Here is a 22,517-nt window from a genome sequence, read left to right as displayed (position 1 = left end):
GAGAAGAAGATAAGGATTCACAAAGGAGGGAGGGGTTTAATTTTTTTTTTATATATGTGAATATAGATTTAGAAAAGATGAAAATAAGATATATGAGGGTTGTGATGTGTATATGACGATCTTGGGTTTTCTTTGCCTATTTAGGAATTCTGGGTTAGATTTGTGTATGGAAGAGAAAAATGTTTCTATGATCGGAGGGAGAGAGGAGATTGAGAGAGTGTGAGAAAGATACAAAAATTTTCAAGAATTTAACTAGAGTTAGGTTACAATAAATTGGTAAACTAATTTAAATGATATGGAGGCTCACCACACCGTCCACGTATGTTAGTGTAAAAAGAGTTTGTAATTTGTTAGCATATATAGCATTCCTCAAAAAAAAAGGGACAAAATTATGTAATCTTACTAAATAGGTTAGGATAAAATGATTACTAAAATACCCTTTTGGATTTAAAAATAAATTATTGATATTGAAAAAAATTGATTGATCTAGAATAGTTCTCATGGTTCTTAACAACTTTTTAGTTCTCAATCCAACTTAACTTATGACATATATATATACAATAAATCTATCTTAACCCTAATAATCCTTACGCACCTTACTTCTTGCCCTTTTTGTCATTATAGTTTGATAGGGTTTCAATCAAAAAGGGGAAATACGACTTGTGGCAACACTTCCAACTAAGATTAGGAAACTTGGGACTCAAGATCGAACTCACAAGGAGGGGAGTTAGGATTTTTTGATGACTTGAATCGTATGGAGGAAAAATCAGATTGGGTTTGTATATATAAAAAAAATTAGTTTTTGAAATTATATATAACTACTAAATCTCAAGGTCGGTGTGTCAGGGGGGAGTAGGGGAGTACTGTAGCTAAAAGTACTCCCCCTAATGCATAAGGTACAATTAGCTATTGCACACCGAAATTAATTTAATGGTCTTAACGGCTGTTAATAACTAACGGTAGTTACAAAAAGGTATTTAACGGAGTTTGTTTTCAAGTTTAAGTTTTTTAACTTTTGTGACCAAAGTTTTGCTTTATTTTTTTTTTTTGCCAAATAACTTTTGGTTTTTAAGTGTTCCTATTCTTATTTTTACCACATAACTTTTACTTATTAAACTTTCGCCATGGAAACTTTCTTAACTTTTGTAATTTTTTACACATAACTTTTTTTTTTTAAGTCTCGCTCCGAAAATTTTCTTTTTTTTTGTTTTTACTACATAACTTTTGGTTTTTAAATTTTGTCACCAAAGTTTTATTTTCTTTACTTTTGACCATAACTTTTATTTTCTTAATTTTTTGTCACACAAATTTTGTTTTTCGGCTTAATGTTTTTTAACTTTTGTCGTGAGATTTTTGTTTTTCTCTTGGGGCAACGTCCGGGTAGAAATACTAGTTATATGACTAAAAATAAACTATAAACATAAATAAATATATATATCAGATTTATTATATAAAAAAAATAATATTATTATAAATCTATATAGCCTATCATAGCAATTTAATTCTTTTTTCTTTTTGACAAGTACGGATCGAACATCACAACGGGGGGTCTTAGACTATGTTGTTTTAACTATGTCCAGGCTAGAGAGATCTCTCACTTTATACCTTATATGAGGACAAACCCTCTATTAATCCATCAAAAAGCACGACAATTAATTTGCCTCCTCCCATCTCGAACCTGGTCCCTGCAAAAACAAGTCTTCATTGAAAGACTTCCGTCTTCCTATGTTACTGGGCTATCAACCTAATGAATATAAATACAATTAAATAGACAATGAAGGCTAGATCAACTGGTTGGAGTCATCTCTAGTTTTACTTCAGGTCATAGGTTCGACTCTCTAGAGGAATATATCTCGAAGATTTTTCTCATGAGGCTTATGATCTCCCTATCAAGTACATGTAGAGTTTACCATGATATGATGAGATGTACCCTTATGTCAAATACAGATTAAAATAAAAATAAAAACACTCCATATAATAGAAATAAATGAGCTGGGCTTTTCAATAAAAATATAGGTCTAAGAAGAAAAGAATATTGGGCTTTTCGAATCTAGGAAATAGGTACGCACCCTTCTCATCTCTTCTCCAGTTTCTCCCTTTTCTTTCATCAACTAAAAAGATACTCGTCGGATTTGACTTCAAAAATCGCCGTATTTGTGGCCGGAAACATCATATCTTTGGAAAGTTTTCGCCGGATTTTGACCGGATCCGATCCGGTGACTCTACCTCTAGCAACTCCGGCCACCCTCTGAAGATTTTACCCTCTGGTATGTACATCCTGTTTCAACAGTTTATCATCATTTTTTTTTTATTATTTCGGATTTCTCTAATCTTTAATTAGCTAGTTCATAGTTTGTTTGCTTAGTTTATAGTTTATTTACAATTCGAGAAATTTTTTTGATTATTTTGATTTTATTTGAATATTTGATAAACAAGTTAACTAGGGTGCGTTTAGTTGCGGAAAACACCTTGTTTTCCATTTTTGTTTTCTAAGAAAACGTGAAAAACAAAAAACGCGTTCAAATTGTTGTTTTCCAAAATAATTTCCATGAAAACAGAAAACACTGTTTCCACTTTCCTATGGAAAATTAGAAAACATTTTTTTTTTTTTTTATTGTTTTCCATTTTCTGAATTTTGAAAACCTCACATTGTTTTCCATTTTCTAGTTTGGAACGCGTTTTCAAAATTTTCATTTTTTTTCTAGAGATGGAAAACTCCTTTCGTTTTCTAGAAAATTAAAAATGAAAAACTAGAAAACATTTTCTGCAACTAAACGCGCCCTTAGTTTTTTCAACTTGTTAGAATGGCATTAATCATTCAATTTTTGATACCTATTACGTTATATATGATTTTAGTTTTCCCATCACTCATGCTTCACCTGTTTTTCTTTTTTGTGAAATCTAATGATATTTGCTTAGTTCCTTCCATCATCTTGTTTGTGATAGAATCAATTTGCGATACCTGTTAAAGGTTACTCCACAATAGTATTTTTATTATACTGAGTCGAATCGAGAAGAGTCTATGGTTCATTTGTTTCAGGCGTTTAAGTTTCTAATTAAAATAATGGGGGCAGAGATGTTGATTACCGTATGAGTTTATCGATATCTAACTGCCTAAGAATGGACTTAACATATTTGATTAATAATAATTTTTGAGTGGGAGGTGTAGTCCTTTATAATTCAATTTTAGTTTATTGTGATCGATATGATTTTGTTATCCAAGTTGGCTTGCTTACTTGTTGTATCTTCTTTGTTCATGCTTTCTCACAATCTCACACTTATGTAATTTAGGAATCATATCATGTCATTGTATATAATGTGATTTTCTTGTTCATTTTGATTCACATGTTACTGCATTACATTGGTTATGTTTGTTGCTGACAGGCCATGACAAAGGAGAATGACGGTGGTGTAGCGGTTACGCATACCGGACGAGCTCGGCGGCGTAGGGGTTCAAACGAGGCATGACTTGAATTCATTTATGCTCATTGTTTAATGTTTAAATATCAGTAATAATTTTTTTTTCTCGAGAATTATAGATAGATTGACCCGTCCATGTTGGATAGCAGGTTCCAGCTGACGTTGGCGAAGCAAATGGAACCAAGATGCTCGTAAATGATCAAAATAAGTATAAGTCAATGTTGGTTCGTGCTTATTCGACTTTTTGGATGATTGGCGGCTTTATATTTGTTGTCTACATGGGTCATCTTTATATCTGGGCCATGATTGTCATAATTCAAATCTTTATGGCGAAAGAACTGTTCAATTTATTAAGAAAAGCACACGAAGACAAGCAACTACCTGGATTTAGGCTTTTAAATTGGTAAAAAAAAAAACTTTTTAGTGCAATATTGCTCTTAAAATGATAAGAATAACAAACACTATTGGTTTTTCTACTTTTCTAGGCACATCTTCTTCACAGCGATGCTATTTGTATATGGCCGTATACTTACTCAACGACTGGTAAATACGGTTACAACAGACAAGTTTTGGTATAAACTTGTGGGCAACCTCATCAAATATCACATGGTTACCTGTTATTCATTATATTTAATAGGTTTGCAATTTTGCGATTCTATAGTATTTCTCTCTCTCTTTTTTAATTTTATTTTTTTATTTCATATGGTTGCTTATTAGACCTTAATGTTTAACAAGACACTAGCATACATTATGTTTTGCCATCTTTTGAGTTGTGAATGAACTTTAATCTTTTATTTATATTGGTCCAGGTTTTGTGTGGTTTATACTTTCACTAAAGAAGAAGCTGTACAAGTATCAATTTGGGCAATATGCATGGACCCATATGATTCTTATAGTGGTTTTTACTCAGTCGTCATTCACAGTTGCCAACATTTTTGAGGGAATTTTCTGGTATACAGGATTTCTCTCTATAGACAGCTATAGCCCATATATACGTTAGAGTTGTAGCATAAAGAATTCTACTAAGGCTCTCATAATGAAATTATAGTTATAGGCTCCAACTATTTTCCTCCATATCCCTGTAGTCCAAGGTTGTTTTTTTTTTTCTTTACAAGTTTAAGAAGCCAATTGCAATGCAGGTTCCTTCTCCCAGCATCACTGATTGTCATCAACGATATTGCTGCCTACATCTTTGGTTTCTTTTTTGGAAAAACCCCATTAATCAAGTTATCCCCTAAAAAAACTTGGGAGGGCTTCATTGGAGCTTCATTTACCACGATAATATCTGCATTCTTGGTGAGCAATCTCTTCTTTTAACTTGTATAGTTTACACAAATTATGATTTCAATGTAGATTGACTGATAAAGTATGTTTTGATGCTACACTCTAAACTTATATTGATCATGTTTTGCTTGTCTGCAGCTTGCTAATTTTTTTGGTCGCTTCCAGTGGTTAACGTGCCCTAGAAAGGTGATATCACTATTTTAAGAAGCATATTTTAGTTGGATTGAAATTAGATAATATCTTAATTGGATTGTGATGCAGGACCTATCAACTGGTTGGCTACAATGTGACCCTGACCCTCTATTTAAGCCCGAGAATTTTGCATTACCTGGATGGCTTCCTGAATGGGTAAGTATAATTAAGTATATTTTCATAAACGTTGATGTTTGTCTTGAGCGGGTAGAGAGAATTTTTTCCCATTATTCGGGTTTTGCTTTATTTCTAAAATCAATGGGTTAGCCAAAAGAGTAATAGATCTAAGTAACCATCATGAGAAAGGAGTTTAGTGGATTAAACGGGTCTTAAGTTATCCTAAATGTGATCAAAAATACATCGACTGTTGATGTCGTTCTATTATAAGAAGTCATATTACTAGTTTTAGTAGCTTTGTAAGCATATTTAACAAGTGAATCGTTTATTAAATCGAATAGTTAGTTATGCATCATTGTTTTGGCCAATTATTGTAATCATTTAGTTGTCTATGTTTTGTAATAATACATTTTTCGCATGAAAATCATCCGAAACTCACCCCCTCATTTAATTTAAGATTCATCTCATTCAAATTTTTTTGCTTTAATAATATTGTTTATGAAAAATTTATTCTTCATTTTTCCCTTCTGAAAACTCGAAGAGTTTCACAGCAGAAAGTTCACAATGATCTCCATAATTTAGGCACCAAGTAAGCACTATTTGGATGCCACTAGTCTCCAAATTCATGTTTGTTGGGCTGTATCAGTCGGCATATTATTAACAAAAACCTTGAATTTGCTTTAAAGTTTTTATTTAAAATGATGGTAGCTCAATCTACTTTAAGTTGGCACTAATTATTTTGTTATGCATGTATGTTTTCAGTTTCCATGGACAGAGATCCAAATTCTGCCAGTGCAATGGCATGCATTGGGCCTTGGACTTTTTGCTTCAATCATTGCACCTTTTGGTGGCTTCTTTGCTAGTGGTTTCAAAAGAGCCTTCAATATTAAGGTACAATTTGTTTTATTTGCTGTTATTTCTTCATTCATATATTTATTTAGCTTTTTGTCATATATTTGTAGGATTTTGGGGATAGCATTCCTGGACATGGTGGAATGACTGACAGAATGGATTGCCAGGTAAGCAGGCAGCCCTATCTATTTTCTACTTTTTTGACTTAATCTGGCATATGGTTTTATATAAAACTATTCTAAAGTATTTGAGCTAACTTGGAAAAATAAAATGAATAAGACTTGCACAGTTTTTATGAACACTCCAAAGAAGAGTGTTCCAGTTACCTTTTTTCATAAGCATTATTTTTACGTAACTGATCCTTATGGGACTTTGAGTGAGAATCTCCAGAATTGCTTCAAACTGCACTCTATTTGCTAAATCCTCTATTTTACTTGCAATGTCTGTTAAATGGCACAGTCTACAGAGAGTTGTATCTTCTTTTCTCCAAATAATTTGATGTAAAAATTGGTTGCTTGATTGTCAGTTGATTATTGATTTTGTCTTTTAACTTGTTCGACTTGTAATGTAGATGGTGATGGCCGTCTTTGCATACATTTATCACGAGTCTTTTATTGTGGCCCAGAGCGTATCTCTTGGGATGATTTTAGACCAGGTATGCCACCCAATTTTGTTTATAATTTAGATATAAATGTTGTCTTGTTCGAAAAGTGGTGTGCTTGGGAGATGGTTAAAATACTCGGGGTAATTCTTTAGCATGGGTTGGTGGTGAGGTCTGGTTGGGTGAACCCACAAACACATTTTTAGGTAAAATATTATTAATTATTGTGTAAAATATTGTTACAAAAGTATACTACTACAATAAGGTTATCTGCAATTGAATGCATTATACATTTTACATGATTATCAACTTGTTTGACCCACTTTACCCATTTGATATTTTTTGTTAGTTAAATCTTCTATCTTAACTCACTTGACTTCTGAGATGTTTCATAAGGGATTAGTGTGCCGGAATGCAACAAACTATACCCAAAAGGTTATAGTGTGCACGAACTAACGTTTTTTTTTATTGTATGCATAAACTTAGTAAAAATGTTCAAATCATGCAATGTGTATACGTGGCAGCCCGTATGAGCTGCCACGTGTAAAAAAAATTTTTTGAACAGGCCACGTGTAAGGTTTTTATTGGTCGGTCACAAAAAAGTTGCATGATATAAACTTTTTTTATTAAGTTTATGCATACAATAAAAAAAAAACGTTAGTTCGTGCACACTATAACCTTTTGGGCATAGTTTGTTGCATTCCGGCGCACTAAACCCTGTTTCATAACCCATATTGACCCATGTGTGTATATATGGATACATGGTAAAATAAATCTGACTGAGATCTTGTTGTTACAGATAGTAATGAATCTCTCCTATGACGAACAGAGAGAATTGTACTCTAAACTTGGACAGATTATTAAGGATCGACAATTTGGTGAATCTTAGAGAGTATATTGATAATATTGTAACTTGGTTTCCAATAGGTTTGTTAGAATGCCAATAGGTTTGTTAGAATGCGAGCAGTTGTACAGTGGTTATTCTTGTGACCTCAGTTCGTTTAAACTTTAAAAGCTTGTTGTAATCTGTACGCATATTGAAACACCATAATATGTGTTTTAAGGTTAGCAATTCTTATTAGAGCCGTGTAGTGTTTGGCTCTATATACTATGAAGTTATTTTATATTTTCTGTAATATAGACCTTACTCCTTGCTCTGTTAGCAATATTAGTCTGTTTGTAGGCGAAAATGACCTTAAGCACCTTTTATGTAATTAGTTAAGGAACATCGAGCTCGAACACAGAAATCTAATAGCGTTTTGATGCTTTTTTGGTTTTCGATGTGTGAAATTGGTTTAAAAGATATATCCTAACTACCAAATAAGTTGACTTGATTTTCATGTTATGGCATATGGGTTTAAGTTCTTTTGTACAAGTTGATTATTGGTTCAATACCATCTCAAGTGTTTTTGAATTGGGCATCTTTTACGAACTGTGTTATGAAATGTTGCCAGACGTACAGATGCAAAAACTATGCATTTAATTTGATAACTGGTTCATATATGAAGCATGCCAACTCCACGCAATATTTATATGTTATAAATATATATAAAGTATTTTGCCCATTTTGAAATTTTAATTCATGATTTGAAGTACCTAAAATACAATCTTTTCTTTATTCATTAATTTAAACATCCTTAGCTAATATACTTATAATACCCCTCAAATTTCAATCAATCATTTTTTTTCTCTCTTCTTCGTAAATCATTTATTCCTCCAATTCATTCAAAATATTTTATCTCACAAACCGTACATCGATAAATTATAAAAATTATATGGGTGTTCTTAAAATTTCATGCTCTTTCATTAGAGATGTCATTCGATGTACTTTCGACGAATTTTTAAATCCGAGGGCGGAGCCCTTACAGATAAAACATTTGGCTATGACACTCTATGACTTATCATCTCCTATGACCTATCACTCCTACCATCTCACCGCCGCAATGCGTGGACACTTTCCCTCGTATGTTATAAATAAGAATAGATCTATTGACAAAGGGTAACCTAATCTAATGGCAATTGTTGTTAGCATACAAACCTTAAAATTGCCTGTTGTGTAAAGGAGCATGTGATCAAACATTTGTTTTCTGTTTTCAAAAGATGATAAAAAGGTAGGTAATAATTAAAAAACCAACGTTGCTATACAATGCTAAACCTCCCACCAAAGGTCATACCATGATGTAGTTGCCTAACCACCCATGGATAAGACTGTTAAACAAGCCCAAGTAATTCTCATAGAGCTACCACAAATCAATTTAAAGATATATATTGCGGTAGCACAATAAACAATAGTACTTATACATGTCGTAATGTGGCATGATACATGACATTTCCAAGAGTAAGTGTCATATCTGACAAGTGAAGGACACTAAACCTTACTTTTCAAAACGCTGCAAGGGCAATTAGCGCCAAAAGAATATAGGGAACTTTTGAGGTAGTACTGTAAAATGCATCATTGACGTAAGCGAAAGGAATCAGTATTCTCTCTTGATTAAACTATTAACAATACAAGGTATATATAATGGGAAATGATATATCTACCACCACTTTTATTCATCTACAACAATGCATGCATAAAAGATATGTACTTAATAACCTACCAATATTATAAAATAGAAGATATGTACTTAATACAAATGTATATAATGGTCATAACAAAAATGTACATAATAGTATACTAAATGACAATATACAAAAGATATTGTCTCTATATCTCAAAAACATATCTAAATACACATTTTTCTCTCTCTTCCTTCACAATGACAAGTTGTGTAAAATAGCAAAATGATATTGAAAATCATAAAAAGTTGATTCCTAACAAATAACTATTAGTTTCCGTCATATCATACAAGTATCATGTTAATAAAATCTAATCAAATTATATCAAAATGATAAATACTTATACTAGTTTTCCCATTACAATATACGGAGTATTAGATAAAAACTCCTCCAAGTAATGTATAGTATTCAAATTCGTAGCCGTTAATCCCAAAAGGGCAAAATCCACAACACCCAACAAAAAGAAAATAATTGTTCAAAAAATCAATCAAAAATAAAAAATAAAATAATGTTCCAAAAACACACTTCCCTTCTCTTCTTCACTCACTCCCGCCACTTCCTCAGCCGCCGCCACCGCCGTCAGAACAACAAACCACCGTATCTCCACCGTCACCTATCAACACTTTCACACACACTCTCACACCCAATTTACACAATCTGGGCATCCAACACCGGTGTTGGCAAGACCCTTGTTTCAACAGGCATTGCCGCTTCTTCTTTCAAAGATAATATTTCCAGTTCCAAAAAAAACAAACTTATTTACATCAAACCCTTACAAACCGGCTTCCCTCAAGACTCCGATTCGGCTTTCGTGTACCGGAAAACCCCGGAAATTGTATCCAACTGGTTTCCACAGTTAGCCCTTTTGGCTTCTAACCAAACCCTAAATGTTTCTAACCAAATTCTTGAAAATGGGTCTTGTAAAAATGGGTTTTTTGAAGATGGGTTTTGTGAAAGGAAGAAACTTGGGAATGGGAATGGGAATGAGTTGATATGTAAGACAATGTATGCGTGGAAAGAGGCGATATCGCCTCATTTGGCTGCAGAAAGAGAAGGGGCAAATGTTGCGGATTCTGATGTGTTGGTTTTGTTGGAAAAGTGTTTGGAAATCGGCGTGGTGGCGTGTAATGGTCAGAAGGGGGAGAGTAGTGTTTTGACTTTGGTTGAGACGGCTGGTGGTGTTGCGAGTCCTGGCTCGTCTGGTTCTCTTCAATGTGACTTGTATCGGTGAGTTGAAATGATTTCTTAGCAATATTGGATTTCGTGTTTATTAATCGTACCAAACCATAAATACTTTGTAAAATGCAATTCTAAACACCCTTTGAGAATTCCTATAACAGAAGTGTTTTGAATTGAATGGGATTTTTAATTGGATATACCACGTTATGCAAACATCTTATTAAAGATTGAGTTATGATTGGCTTTTGGATAGGTTCTTTAAAAGTAATTTCTTGACTTTAGGAATTCGAATTAGGTAATCATTCATCCATTTGGGGTTAAGAAAATATGGCCTTTTTTATATGTGTGGATGAATTAACCATTTAACAGTGTTTTATAAGTGTGCTAACTAAGATCTTAGATAAGGTAGTAACAAATATATGAATAGAATCGATTTCATGTACATGCACCATTACAATATAATATGAAGAAAGAAATAAAGAGAGGGGTCGGGCGAGCAGAACTAGTTTGTTCTCCTTCGCTAATTACGGGCATTGTCTTGTCAATGTATCAGTTACACATATTGTTTGTCTTTTTGTCTTGCTAATGGCTAATGGTTATTCATAATGAGCTTGATGAGCCTTGAAAGTTGTCTTTCGTATATCGCCTTCAAACATCCTGATTTGGTGGTAACCAGAACGTAAATCTAGCTTATAAAATACCACATATCCATGTAATTCACCGATTAGCTTCTCTATCACAGGAATGGGAAACTTATCCTTGATGGTTTGCTTGTTTAACTCTCTATAATCCACACACACGCGCAACTGTTACCCTTTTTCTTAACCATTACCACTGGTGATGAGAAAAGGCTCTGACTGTTTCTTATCACCCCTGCTTCCAACAACCCTTTGAGCATAACCTTTATAGCATCTTTCTGGACTGGTGGATGCCCATAGGGTCGAATTTTAATAGGTTGAGCTCCCCCTTCAAGTGGAATTTGGTGGTCATGGCTCCTTTGTGGAGGTAAAGCGGTAGGAGTAGCAAACACATCCTCAAACTGAGAATTAATTGTTGTATATTAGGATGAGAATCCTTCTCTTCTTTTGATGTTGTCTCCTTCCCAACAAACTATTAAGCTCAACTGGATATGCACACAATGTCATAGAAGACAATTTAGCCATCTGTATTCAAATGCTTGTCAATCTGCTTACCATCACTCCACTTAGTAAGCATATGTGAAGAGCCTCTTAGGGACGCCTTTCTGCCTTCATGCATAAATGCCATTCTCAATTTTGTGAAATTCCATCTCTCCTAAAGTTGCTAGCCATTGCACGCCTAAAACCATTTCACAACCTCCAAGAGGAAGCAATATAACATCTATGGTAAAAGTTTCCCCTTGTAACTGCCATTGAATACCTTTACATTCAAAATAACTAGTAATGGCATTATCATTTGCTACTGCTACAGAAATTACGAGTGCTACCAGAGTCAATTAGCATGTGAATAGACTGCTTTTTCAGATGCCCTCGAACCTTCCTTGTTTCAAATGTATATACACCCGCATCCAAAGAGATATGTGGAGTCTGATCTTGGTGTATGCTAGACCCAGGTTCCATCTCATAGTTTGTGGTCTCCCAGTCATTATCACTCTTATTATCAGCCACAATTTTTAAAGAAAAATACTTTTCCTTGACAAGACCAGGGTAGTATTTTTGGTCACAATAAAAACACATGTTCCTGGCCCTTTTTTCCTCAATCCCCTTTTGAGTCAACTGCTTTCGTTGGTTCATGTTAACAATAATGGGCAACAATGTCAATGGTTTCGTATCAATGTAAGATGTAGAATTGGGTGTATATTTGGAGAAGACATGCCTAGTGTTTGACTTAAGTCCCAACTGAACTTTAGCATTATATAACTTGGATAAACAATAAGCATCTTCTAAAGCTTTGGGTTTAAACTTAATTTCTATCATCTCCAATACTGGCTTTAGTCCTCCCAAGAAGAAACTGATAGCCTGCTGCTCAGAAATATTCACCTTGCTGTAAATCAACTCAAAGGCATCTTGGTAGTCCTGATAATCATCTTCTTGTCTCAAATTCCTGAGTTCTGCATCTGGATCTTCCTCAAGAAATCCAAATCTTTTACTAATTGCTTTTTCATATAAAGATGCATTGGAACTAACTCCACTTTATGAGCATCTACCAGTCCATCCACCTTAAAGAATTGGTGACATCTATTAAACCACCCTTTAACATCATCCCGCTAAACTTAGGAAATTCAACTTTTGATAATCAGCTATATCGCGACGCCGGAGGTCTTTGACGGATAGATCCACCATCACCACCCTGCAGAGTAGGGCTTGATTGCATTGCGGCTGTTATTTCCACCATCTTTGCACTCATCTAAGCCATGGCAGTTTGCATAGCAGCAATAATTGTTTCTTTAATAAATGTGGGTAGAATCATCCATGGTAGTATTCCTAGTGGAAGCCACTATTGAAGTATTGATAAACTTCAGTCGATCAAATTAAGGGACCAAGAAAGTGCTCTGATACCAATTGATACAAACCCATCCCATAATAGGCTCGTGTCAAGCCATAAGCTAGGTGTAGAACTCACTCCCAAAAGCTAGCTCAAAGGAGGAGGGGACACCTAGGCTTATAAACCACCAACCAATCCCATATTTGGCCGACGTGGGATCGTAACAGTTAGTTTCATCATAACAATATAAATATCTATTTTGACATGAGACACTTTCCTTTAATAAAATGTCATAAATCATAATACATTTGTGTAAAGAAACTAAAGCGTGATTACAACTACAGTTGATACACAAAAACTGAAACAGCCAAACAGGTATGTTATCTTCGGCTGCTATGTTATATGATCTTCATAGTGACTTCTTTATGCTTCAGTAATATTAACTTAAAGTTTCTTATAATATATTTGTAGGCCATTTCGGTTACCTTCTATTCTTGTGGGTGATGGAAAATTAGGCGGTATTTCGGCTACAATTTCAGCATATGAAAGTCTGACAATACGAGGTTATGATGTTGTTGCTATTGTGTTGGAAGATCATGGTCTCGAAAATGATGTGCCATTACGATCATATCTGAGAAACAGGTGAAAGCTTTCAACTCTTTTTATCTTATTTTTTATGTATGGAAATGCTCTTTGTTTCTTGTGGATCCTTGTGTGTATAGGTGTTTTGTTATTTTCCTCTATAGTTCAGAGAACTCAAATACGTCTTTCTCTCTGAATTTGCAAGGGTCCCAGTTCTTGTTCTTCCATCAATCCCAAAAGATCCAATAGACAACTTGATGGAGTGGTTTAATGAATCACAGAGTGTGTTCGAGTCACTTAAGGGGATAATGTTGTCATCATATCAAAAAAGAATATATAGACTTAGTGAAATGCCAAAGAAGGCACAGGAAATTTTTTGGTGGCCGTTTACTCAGCACAAACTTGTACCAGAGGAAAAGGTCACTGTTATTGATTCTCGCTATGGAGAGAACTTTGCAGTTCACAAGGTTGTCTTCTAACTTGGATATTTTGTTCGTATTTTTGATAAAAAATCTTGAAGAGGTGGCAATTTCAACCCATTTTCTAATGAATGAACTTATCTGATTGCCTGTCACTCTAATGGGTAAATATAAATGAAAAATTGTTGAATGGTTGACAGGTTAAATGATAGCTTTTATATCAAATGGACAAAAAGAAGTTGTGGATCAACCCACCCCATCTGGACTAAAAATTCTTTGTTTTGACCTGTTTTACCCAACTTGCCCAACAGCTTGTGCCCGAGGAGAGGAATTCCAAACCATTTATTAGAAAATAGGTCGTTTTTAGTTATGTCTTGTTAATGGGTCAAACAAGTGACAGTGAAAATTAAGCGTTAAAGGAAGCGTGTCAAGTTTTAAAAGGCACCTGTTGCGTAACGCGGTCTTTCCAACCCTTGAATTGCTTTACTATTTTTGAAAGGTTTTAAAAAGATATATAAAGGGTGGTAACGGGTCAACATGATTTGAACTTTGATTTGTGTACAGGTGAAGGATGAGAACCGTATGACTCAAATGTTTGACGCTTGTGCAAGCTGGTGGACACAGGGCCCTAATGCTGCTTTACAGGTCAGTGTGATTTCAAATATCATTGATCCCTTTACGAATTTGATGTTAGATGTTTTTCATCAGTATTAGAGCTAGAAAATTAATACTTTAATAGAGGGTATTTAAGTTACATTTTTTCTGCTAAAGTTATATCAATATTCAAGCTCTAGCTTGAGCTAGAATCTGTATATTGATGTTAAAGTTTGAGTAATTTGTTCATAATTGTATTATGTTTTAGAAGGGTTTCTTCGTTTAGCAGTATTTTATTATTATTTATTGGTGGATGGGCTCTGCAAGATTCTCTAAATGGTGCTTACTTATTTATGTGGTTCAGACTAAGCTGGCACAGGATATGGGTTATACTGCTGCCAGATTTGGGCATGTAATGTTCCCTGAAAATGTTTATGAGCCAGCACTTGAATGTGCTGAACTTTTGCTTAAAGGTGTAGGAAAAGGTTGGTTTTTTCACTTCCATTGACAAACATGTACATGAATTTAGAGGTGGCAGATCGGATGGGTTGGGTAGCAGGTCAAAAAGGGTGGGGGTAAAAGTGGTTATTTCTTCTTACAGATCAAATGTGCTGTATTGATTTACGATCAAAGTGCACTAATAATTTTTACAAAACAATATCTATAATATTGTATTAAGCATCTCTCCAGCTTACCAACCCTACACGGTCATATCACCAAAAATAATTCACACTAACCAAACCCTCTCTATCATTTTTTTTTCTTTTTGCTACCGCCGCCACATTGCACAGGTACAACTGTACAAGGCTGGCCATTACAAAAATAACATAAATCTTTGAATAAAATGGTTTTAGGAGATTGTATGCGCTGAAACTAGACTTCATGTGACCTTCTACCTGCATGACCTCTACGATTCATTTGACTTATTTTCATTGTAGAATGCGATATTCCATAGTTTTACTCCGTTTGAAATATAACATAATCCAATTTTACCCATGTATTAGTGGATGATCCGAAACTGCTACGTCTATTGATCTTTAACACTATTAGCTACTCTTCCATTTAGAACTGGTTTTTGTACCAACTAAACCTAAGCCAATAGAGTGTCCTGTTTTCGTAGTCACAATGTTCCCAATTTTCATTTCTGTAGGATGGGCTTCCCGGGCATATTTTTCGGACAACGGATCTACAGCAATTGAAATTGCTCTCAAGATGGCATTTAGGAAATTCTTGGTTGATAATGAATTGCTTTTGGATCTTCCGCAGGATAACACTCTTGAAAATGGTATCGAGCTTAAGGTATATGTCTGTATGTTTTCAGTGTATTGGACTTTTCCATTTATGATTCCAGACTCTTATAAGTTTATATGAGAATAGGTCATACGAGCCATTATTAGCAAGGCTTATCGATAATATGCTACTTTCACTCCTCTTTAGGTTGTAGCTCTTAAAGGATCTTATCATGGAGATACATTGGGTGCTATGGATGCACAAGCCCCATCTCCCTACACTGGTTTTCTGCAGCAACCATGGTAGGTTTACTTTTTTCTCATTATAGAGTTATTTTTTTTCTCAAAATATTAAAAATTTTAAAAGTTCTTCATTTATCATTACACTTTTTTGTTCAAACAAGCAGAAGTTACATTGGCATATTGCTAATGCATTGATGCATCATATTCATAAGAGATTTTGCCATCTGTAAAATCTGTTATAATTGTAAGAAAATTCATTTCTTTTTTTTAAGCTGTGAAGTACTGGTGTGACGGATTAAAGTAATTTTTTACGTTCTGCTCACTTTATGATAACTAATTAATGCATTTTTTGTTTACAAACACGATGTGATTACAATATTCATCTATCTATATTTATAAAACAATATAGGCCTTATGCGGTTGTATATAAGTATATTATATGCTTTGAAATTTCCTTAGGGCGACTTTCAAAACAGTTTACTACTTTGACAGATACCATCTCCCTTTTGCCAAATTATGTGATTTGACCCCTTTGATATGAAAGAAAACCGGAATGAACCATTTATAAATAAGTGAGACGGTCGGTTGTACTCTTGTTTTTATATATCTGTTCAAAAGATATGATTAAATTAAACTTGCAGGTACACTGGAAGAGGCTTATTTTTGGATCCTCCATTAGTTTCTATGTGCGACGGAGTCTGGAAAATAGCCATTCCTAGAAATATATATGCCGAAGATGTGATTTTGGAAGATACATGTAAGTGAAGTACCTGTCAGTCTTTTTGTAATGTGTTTTAGTAATTTTACAATACTCACTTATTATTTTACCTTTTCAACAGCTTTTAACTCACGTGATCAAGTTTTTAATAAAAGCAGACATGGTTCAACCCTTGCTTCCATTTATTCAACATATATATCACAAGAACTGCAGTCAAGTTCTGGATCAACAAAATTTTCTTATGCCGGCGCGTTAATTATAGAACCAGGTAAGTGCATGTTTAACTATTTTTTAGTAGTGGAGGATTTCTTGTTTGCAAGTCATTATCTTATTACCATGACTTAGTTATCGAGTTTAAGTGTTCCATGTTCGTGCTACCTGCAACAAAACTAGATACCTAAAGTTAAAATAGGATTAACCATCGACCCTTTCTTTTAGCCTAAGTTGAGAGACTTTCACTCTCATTTCACGTCTGTATTTCTTTTTCTTAAATTCAATATAAACCTGAACATCTTATTAGATTAAATCACAACTTCAAAGACAAAAGCACATCCAAACACTATTTCTACTGGAGATGATTATCTGATTTTAATCTGATTATTCAATATCACATCTGACACATATATCCAGAGACCCCCTAAATCTGATAAAGTTATGACTATACTTAATCATGATGTACTTGATCTTTAATAGATTAATTCTATGCAACTTTAAAAGCTTCTATATTATGTAAACAAATATTCTGGAATAACTTTTTTGCTCATTTTTATATTCACAGTGTTACAGGGGGCTGGTGGCATGCTGATGGTTGACCCACTGTTCCAACGCATACTTGTAAAAGAATGTAAAAATAGAAAAATTCCAGTTATTTTTGATGAAGTTCTTACTGGTTTTTGGCGCTTGGGAGTAGAGGTTTGTTGATTTTACTTCACCCACATACATACAAATAGCGAAAGAAGTGGCAATCGGCCCATATATATCAAATGCTCGAATTCGTTGCATAAAGGATGCTAGGCTAAATAATGGGTCAAAGGGATCCTAAAAAAACTCAAAAGTGTTTCTAACACATATGACATCAATAATCGTTTTATTAAAGGATGATTGTTCTAATAATCTTGTATTTTCATCATATATGATACGTTATTTGCTAATTATTTATTTTAAAACATGATTAAATTTATAAATTTTTTGGGTCAACCAGCCTCAAACTAAAAATGGCCCAATTTTCGTGTTACATGATCCACATGAACAGCTGATTTTCTGCATTTACCTAATTGCACATCATTGCTACCAGAACTTTGATCTGTTTGATTTCTTTGTGAACTGAGTGAAAAATGATTATTTTTTTTTTCAGTCTGCAGCAAAGTTACTTTTATGCCAACCAGATATAGCCTGTTTTGCGAAGTTATTGACAGGTGGCATGATACCATTGGCTGTTACTTTGGCAACAAATGATGTTTTTGACTCATTTGTTGGTGATTCAAAGGTATGTAATGATCCTATCTTCCCGCATCATTGTGATTGTCGCTTTAAAAAAGCTGACTTGTACTTTTTGTGGCAGCTAAAGGCTCTTCTGCATGGACACTCGTATTCAGCGCATGCTTTGGGTTGTGCAGCTGCTTGTAATTCCATTAAATGGTTCAAGGACCCTCAAACAAACCCTAATTTAATTGCAGAACAGAATCAATTGAGAGAGGTACTTAGAAACATGATTATACTTTCTCTGTTTTCTGCCCCCCTTCTTTTCCCCCTATTTGCTACGCATATGGGTCGAATGGTTTAGAAGTCATCCTAAGTGCATTCAAATGCATCAGTACCTCTTAAATTACTTCAGAAAAAGCCAGGTTAAATTTTTTTACATATAGCCACCATTTTGCCCATTGCTAATTTCAAGAAATATCAAATAAGTGTTTGGTTGACCTGACCTGTTATAACATGTATTAATGACAATGTTTTGACCAAATCATCTAACCCATCGGCAGAACTTTAAACTGCAATTACAAATGTGTTCATTGTCAACATCAGGAAACACATTGACGTGATTATCCCGGTTCACAAAAATAGTTCTGTTAAATGCATTTTTACTTTGTTATCAAACAGGGAGGTTAAGAATGTGTTTGTATATCTGATACTCTTGCAGTTATGGGATCCAGAGCTAGTTCTGAAGATCTCATTTCATCCAGCAGTCCAGAGAGTGGTTTCATTGGGAACTCTCTTTGCGGTAGAGCTTGAAGTAGAAGACGCTGATTCCGGGTGTGTACATTTCTGCTCTTCACTTCTTTTTTTTTACATGTTGTCTATAAAGGTGGAAAAATGGATGAATGGGGTGGGTTGTGTAACAGTTCAAAAAGATTAATTTTTTAAGGTTTAGGCTGGGTTGATGGAAAGACTTTTCGTCCAAAATATTAAAACTATTATTGTTAATAATTAGTGTGCTAAATAGAAGTGCTCTTTCTTATGAAAGTCTTTATGTTTTACCAATCTTAGGTTTGAAAAATGTTTGGGTAGGTCAAATATACAAACTACTGCTCAGTGAATCAATGTGTCTAACATTTTGTATCTTTCAAATGCAAAATTCGTAATTGTAAAAAGTTTTCAGAGATTGATCAAAAGATAGGCAACTGATTCTGTGTATTAATGATTAAAGGGAATGGCAGAGAACAAATTACATGTCTGGTATCGAAAGTAGAATATGGATCACATCCCTTCTATAATGTAAAAGCTTACAGGTTGCAAGATGGTTGGGTTGTATGGGATAAGCTGATCAAAATGATTACAAAAACACTATTAGTATATCAATAACCTAATTTCGTTGCATTAACTTCGGAACTTTGAACTTGTCAAGTGGGTCAATATTGCAACTTCTATTTTCTATCCTTTTTGCTCATGTTTTGAAGGTTAAATCCTCGTATATATAGGTATGCATCACTATGTGCAACATCTTTACTTCTAAAGCTTCGGGAAGATGGTATCTACATGAGACCCTTAGGAAATGTCATCTACATGATGTGTGGGCCGTGCACATCCCCTCAAGTTTGCTTGCAAATGCTAAGAATTCTCTACACAAGACTTGATGAGTTCAGACAAGAAAAGATCCAAAAGGTGTGTGAAGTACAATCTTGATTGCCTAGTTACCAGTTTGCTTGTACTGAGAACATGGCATTTTCGAGGTTTACATTGAAACAATATGGCTAGGCGACATTGTTTTATAGTCATAGGTGCAAATGAGTAACCATATATATATATAGATAGATAGATATCAGTGTATGTACGTTTATGTGTGTACTATGTCAAACAGTTAGATTAAACTTGAAAGGCAAATGAATGGACATTAATGTCTTTACTAAGAACCAACTCTTGATCCACATCATTTAGCATTTTCATCATATTTGTGCAAGGTTGAGCACGGCGTGAGTCTATATGCCGAGTAGGGCTAAATTTTTTGTGAAAAAGAAGTAAAGAACCACAAGCTTCCTATATTAAAGAAGAAAAGAAATACGAAAAAGTTGAGAAATATGGACTTATTTGAGCAAATTCAAATCAACAATTGATGTGTATGTATGGAAACAAGGCTATACCAATTTCTAGACTATTACATGTACCTTGTGGTTTATGATATAGTTTCTAGTAAGTCTAGGATTAAACACAGGGAAAACGTTATATTAGCAATCTTAATAATATTAATATATATAAAGTGAGGATTTTATGACCGAGTTGTCACGTTTTTTTATCAATTACTTGTAAGTTGTAATCCATTTGAAAACATTAACAATAATTAAACTGGTTTAAGAATGCCATGAAATTTGAGAAAATAAATTCGTTTTTGCATTTTGGAAAATATTTGTATTACTGTAAGAATGAACATTTTGTGGAACCAAGCGTAACCGGAGCAAAAGTGTTTAGCTTAAGGTCATTAGAGTTTATAAAATAGTTCGAGACTATTATTGGTGGAAAAGAAATTGTCGATTTTTACCATTAAAAATTTACCTTCTTGGCAATATCTCATGAAAATTAAATTGTATATGTATGGAAACAAGAAGCAGAATATTGTCATACAAAATTATCACAAAACTCAGTTGATTTAAGGGTAAACAAACAAGTTTGAACTTGTTCGTGCGGACTACTTCGATTGTGAACTTGCAACTACCTTGATCCATAACGAAATGGTTTTCCCACAAATATTCTTCCGGCCCCAATTTATCTATCTCAACTAAGTAACAACCTTATATCCTTCCCAATTGTAACACCCCAATGATTTTAAGATAAATAAATTAACCCCTTTTTGTAGTTTTGACATTAAAATAATTTTCTAGTATTTCAATTTTGAATCGGGTGTTAATTTAGTTGGAACTTTAGCGGATAGAGGGTAATATACCCATAAAAATTGAGAAAAGGCGTGGCATCAAGGGAGAGATGTCAGCCATTCCATTACCTTTGAATCACCATTCCACTAGTCCTCCCATTACCTTTGAATCACCATTCCACTAGTCCTTCCATTGCCTTTTTCTATCTTTTTATCTTGATTTCCTTTCAAATCATACTTCATTTCAATTCAATTCTAGAATCATTCAACAATATCAATAATCTTTCATCATTCTTCTAAATTCAAAGATTGAAATTGAAAGTCTGTGGTGGTGGTGTGTGGATCAAATTCAAGAAGGAAAAAGGGAGGAGAACAGAAGTATGATTTTAATTCTCTTTAAATGTGTTTATCGTAATTAATCAAATCCTTCCATAGTAATAATAATAATTACTACAATTAGTTAACTAGTTAATTGGAGATTTGAGTGTGGGTATGTGTGGGTGTCGAATCACACGAAGAAAGAAAAGAGAAAGGAGCTTGATTCTAGTTGTTTAATTTCATTATAGTAGATTTCTTTTTTAAGGTAATAATTCTTCTAACCTAGTTTTGATTTTTAGCTCAAGAATTAGGGTTCATGCAACCATCCAAATTGTATTGATTTGTTAGGTTGAAAGCTTTGCACTTGTTGTGGCATTCTTGATTGTTGTTAGTCACGGAGGAGGTGAATAAATTCGCATACTCTTATATGTGCGTTGGGTCGATTACCATATGATGATGGATTCCGTGTGTGGTAATCGATTTGGCGTTAGGGCCTAATTTTGAGGCTGGGGCCTAAGAACCCCATAGTTGAGTTGAGATGAGGCCTAATAACCTCTTTGATTATTGTTTAGCGTATATGGATCCATGTATGTGTTTGTTAGCGCAAAAATGAGTATGCAAATGATGATATGATGGTATCATTGGCTACATGCGATAGTCTTTTGTGTTTTTGCCCTCCTTCGTATATATATTTGTATGCAAGTTTATTTACTAAGCATTCGCTTACCATTTTAGTTGTTTATCATTTTATAGGTGGTTCTGGAAGAAGGAACTAGCTTAGTCGATTGAAGTGTTAATATTGAAGTTGCTAGGCTTTTGAAGGTATTTTGACCATTCTTGAAAGAATGGTGTTTGTTAGAAACCTAGTTCATCCCACCTCATTTGGCTCTTGGTACACTTTGTGTCCTTTTTGTATGAATGTATTGTAAGGCCATTATTTTGGGTTTTGGAACTCCTGAATTTGTAAGTTGTAGTTGGTGTTGTGTCAAATGGGTGTTTTGACAACTTGGGTAATTTGTACATTTGACCCATTTGGTGGGCAATGTAATTGTGATTGAAGTATTGATGTTAAATCATGATGTAAAGATGTATTATACAATTTGAAGTCTTAGTTATGGTTTGAAAAGTTGGAAATGAGTTGAATGTCTCTCAGGAGATTTAAAGTGTCAAATTGTGGATTTGAAAATGAGAACTGGAGCAGCAGGTTCCCACTGCGCCGCAGTGGGGGATTTTAGTCGCGCAGGTCAGTGAATTCCCACTGCGCCGCAGTGGGGAAGCTCTGTAAAATATATATATATATATATATATATATATTTTGTGTTTTCTCTTATCAAGTCCAGTCCTTTCACCAATCAACCCCTAAACTAAATAGAAAATTATGAAAAATACCCGTAAATGTTTTTCATGCAAATAAACGGACGGTAACAAACTTCACTAAACTTTA

At 34.1% G+C, this 22,517-nt stretch overlaps 2 protein-coding genes and 1 long non-coding RNA gene across 3 annotated transcripts; all 3 read left to right on the top strand.

The window, feature by feature from the left end:
• Window positions 1–2,028: 2,028 nt before the first annotated feature.
• On the top strand, window positions 2,029–7,632 carry LOC122599444 (phosphatidate cytidylyltransferase 1-like). Its single transcript, XM_043771960.1, has 12 exons — window positions 2,029–2,267; window positions 3,385–3,462; window positions 3,570–3,823; window positions 3,906–4,057; window positions 4,230–4,371; window positions 4,560–4,716; window positions 4,843–4,890; window positions 4,966–5,052; window positions 5,776–5,904; window positions 5,976–6,032; window positions 6,437–6,520; window positions 7,266–7,632. The coding sequence occupies exons 2-12, from the start codon at window positions 3,388–3,390 to the stop codon at window positions 7,353–7,355; spliced, it is 1,275 nt and encodes a 424-aa protein (XP_043627895.1). The 5' UTR covers window positions 2,029–2,267; window positions 3,385–3,387; the 3' UTR covers window positions 7,356–7,632.
• Window positions 7,633–9,533: 1,901 nt separating this feature from the next.
• Window positions 9,534–19,817, top strand: LOC122601947 (bifunctional dethiobiotin synthetase/7,8-diamino-pelargonic acid aminotransferase, mitochondrial). Its single transcript, XM_043774675.1, has 14 exons — window positions 9,534–10,252; window positions 13,139–13,309; window positions 13,455–13,716; window positions 14,233–14,313; window positions 14,627–14,747; window positions 15,413–15,561; window positions 15,700–15,794; window positions 16,376–16,491; window positions 16,574–16,720; window positions 17,231–17,364; window positions 17,807–17,938; window positions 18,014–18,148; window positions 18,593–18,705; window positions 19,371–19,817. The coding sequence occupies exons 1-14, from the start codon at window positions 9,534–9,536 to the stop codon at window positions 19,573–19,575; spliced, it is 2,580 nt and encodes an 859-aa protein (XP_043630610.1). The 3' UTR covers window positions 19,576–19,817.
• Window positions 19,818–20,935: 1,118 nt separating this feature from the next.
• On the top strand, window positions 20,936–22,199 carry LOC122602309. The gene is made up of 2 exons (XR_006324208.1): window positions 20,936–21,338; window positions 21,827–22,199. It is a non-coding gene; the product is annotated as an uncharacterized LOC122602309 (long non-coding RNA).
• Window positions 22,200–22,517: the final 318 nt, after the last annotated feature.

This window comes from Erigeron canadensis, chromosome 5, assembly GCF_010389155.1.
Source record: "Erigeron canadensis isolate Cc75 chromosome 5, C_canadensis_v1, whole genome shotgun sequence".
In the NCBI taxonomy this organism is placed as follows: Eukaryota; Viridiplantae; Streptophyta; class Magnoliopsida; order Asterales; family Asteraceae; genus Erigeron; species Erigeron canadensis.
The sequence above is the reverse complement of the archived record's forward strand: the minus strand, read 5'-3'. Positions and strand labels throughout refer to the sequence as shown.

Coding starts and splice junctions, on each gene's coding strand:
- LOC122601947 (XM_043774675.1), top strand. CDS start 9,534: ATGTTCCAAAAACACACTTCCCTTCTCTTCTTCACTCACTCCCGCCAC. Junction 13,717..14,232: donor AGAACTTTGCAGTTCACAAG/GTTGTCTTCTAA, acceptor ATTTGTGTACAG/GTGAAGGATGAGAACCGTAT. Junction 17,939..18,013: donor CATTTGTTGGTGATTCAAAG/GTATGTAATGAT, acceptor TTTTTGTGGCAG/CTAAAGGCTCTTCTGCATGG.
- LOC122599444 (XM_043771960.1), top strand. CDS start 3,388: ATGACAAAGGAGAATGACGGTGGTGTAGCGGTTACGCATACCGGACGA. Junction 4,058..4,229: donor TTATTCATTATATTTAATAG/GTTTGCAATTTT, acceptor ATATTGGTCCAG/GTTTTGTGTGGTTTATACTT. Junction 4,717..4,842: donor CGATAATATCTGCATTCTTG/GTGAGCAATCTC, acceptor GCTTGTCTGCAG/CTTGCTAATTTTTTTGGTCG.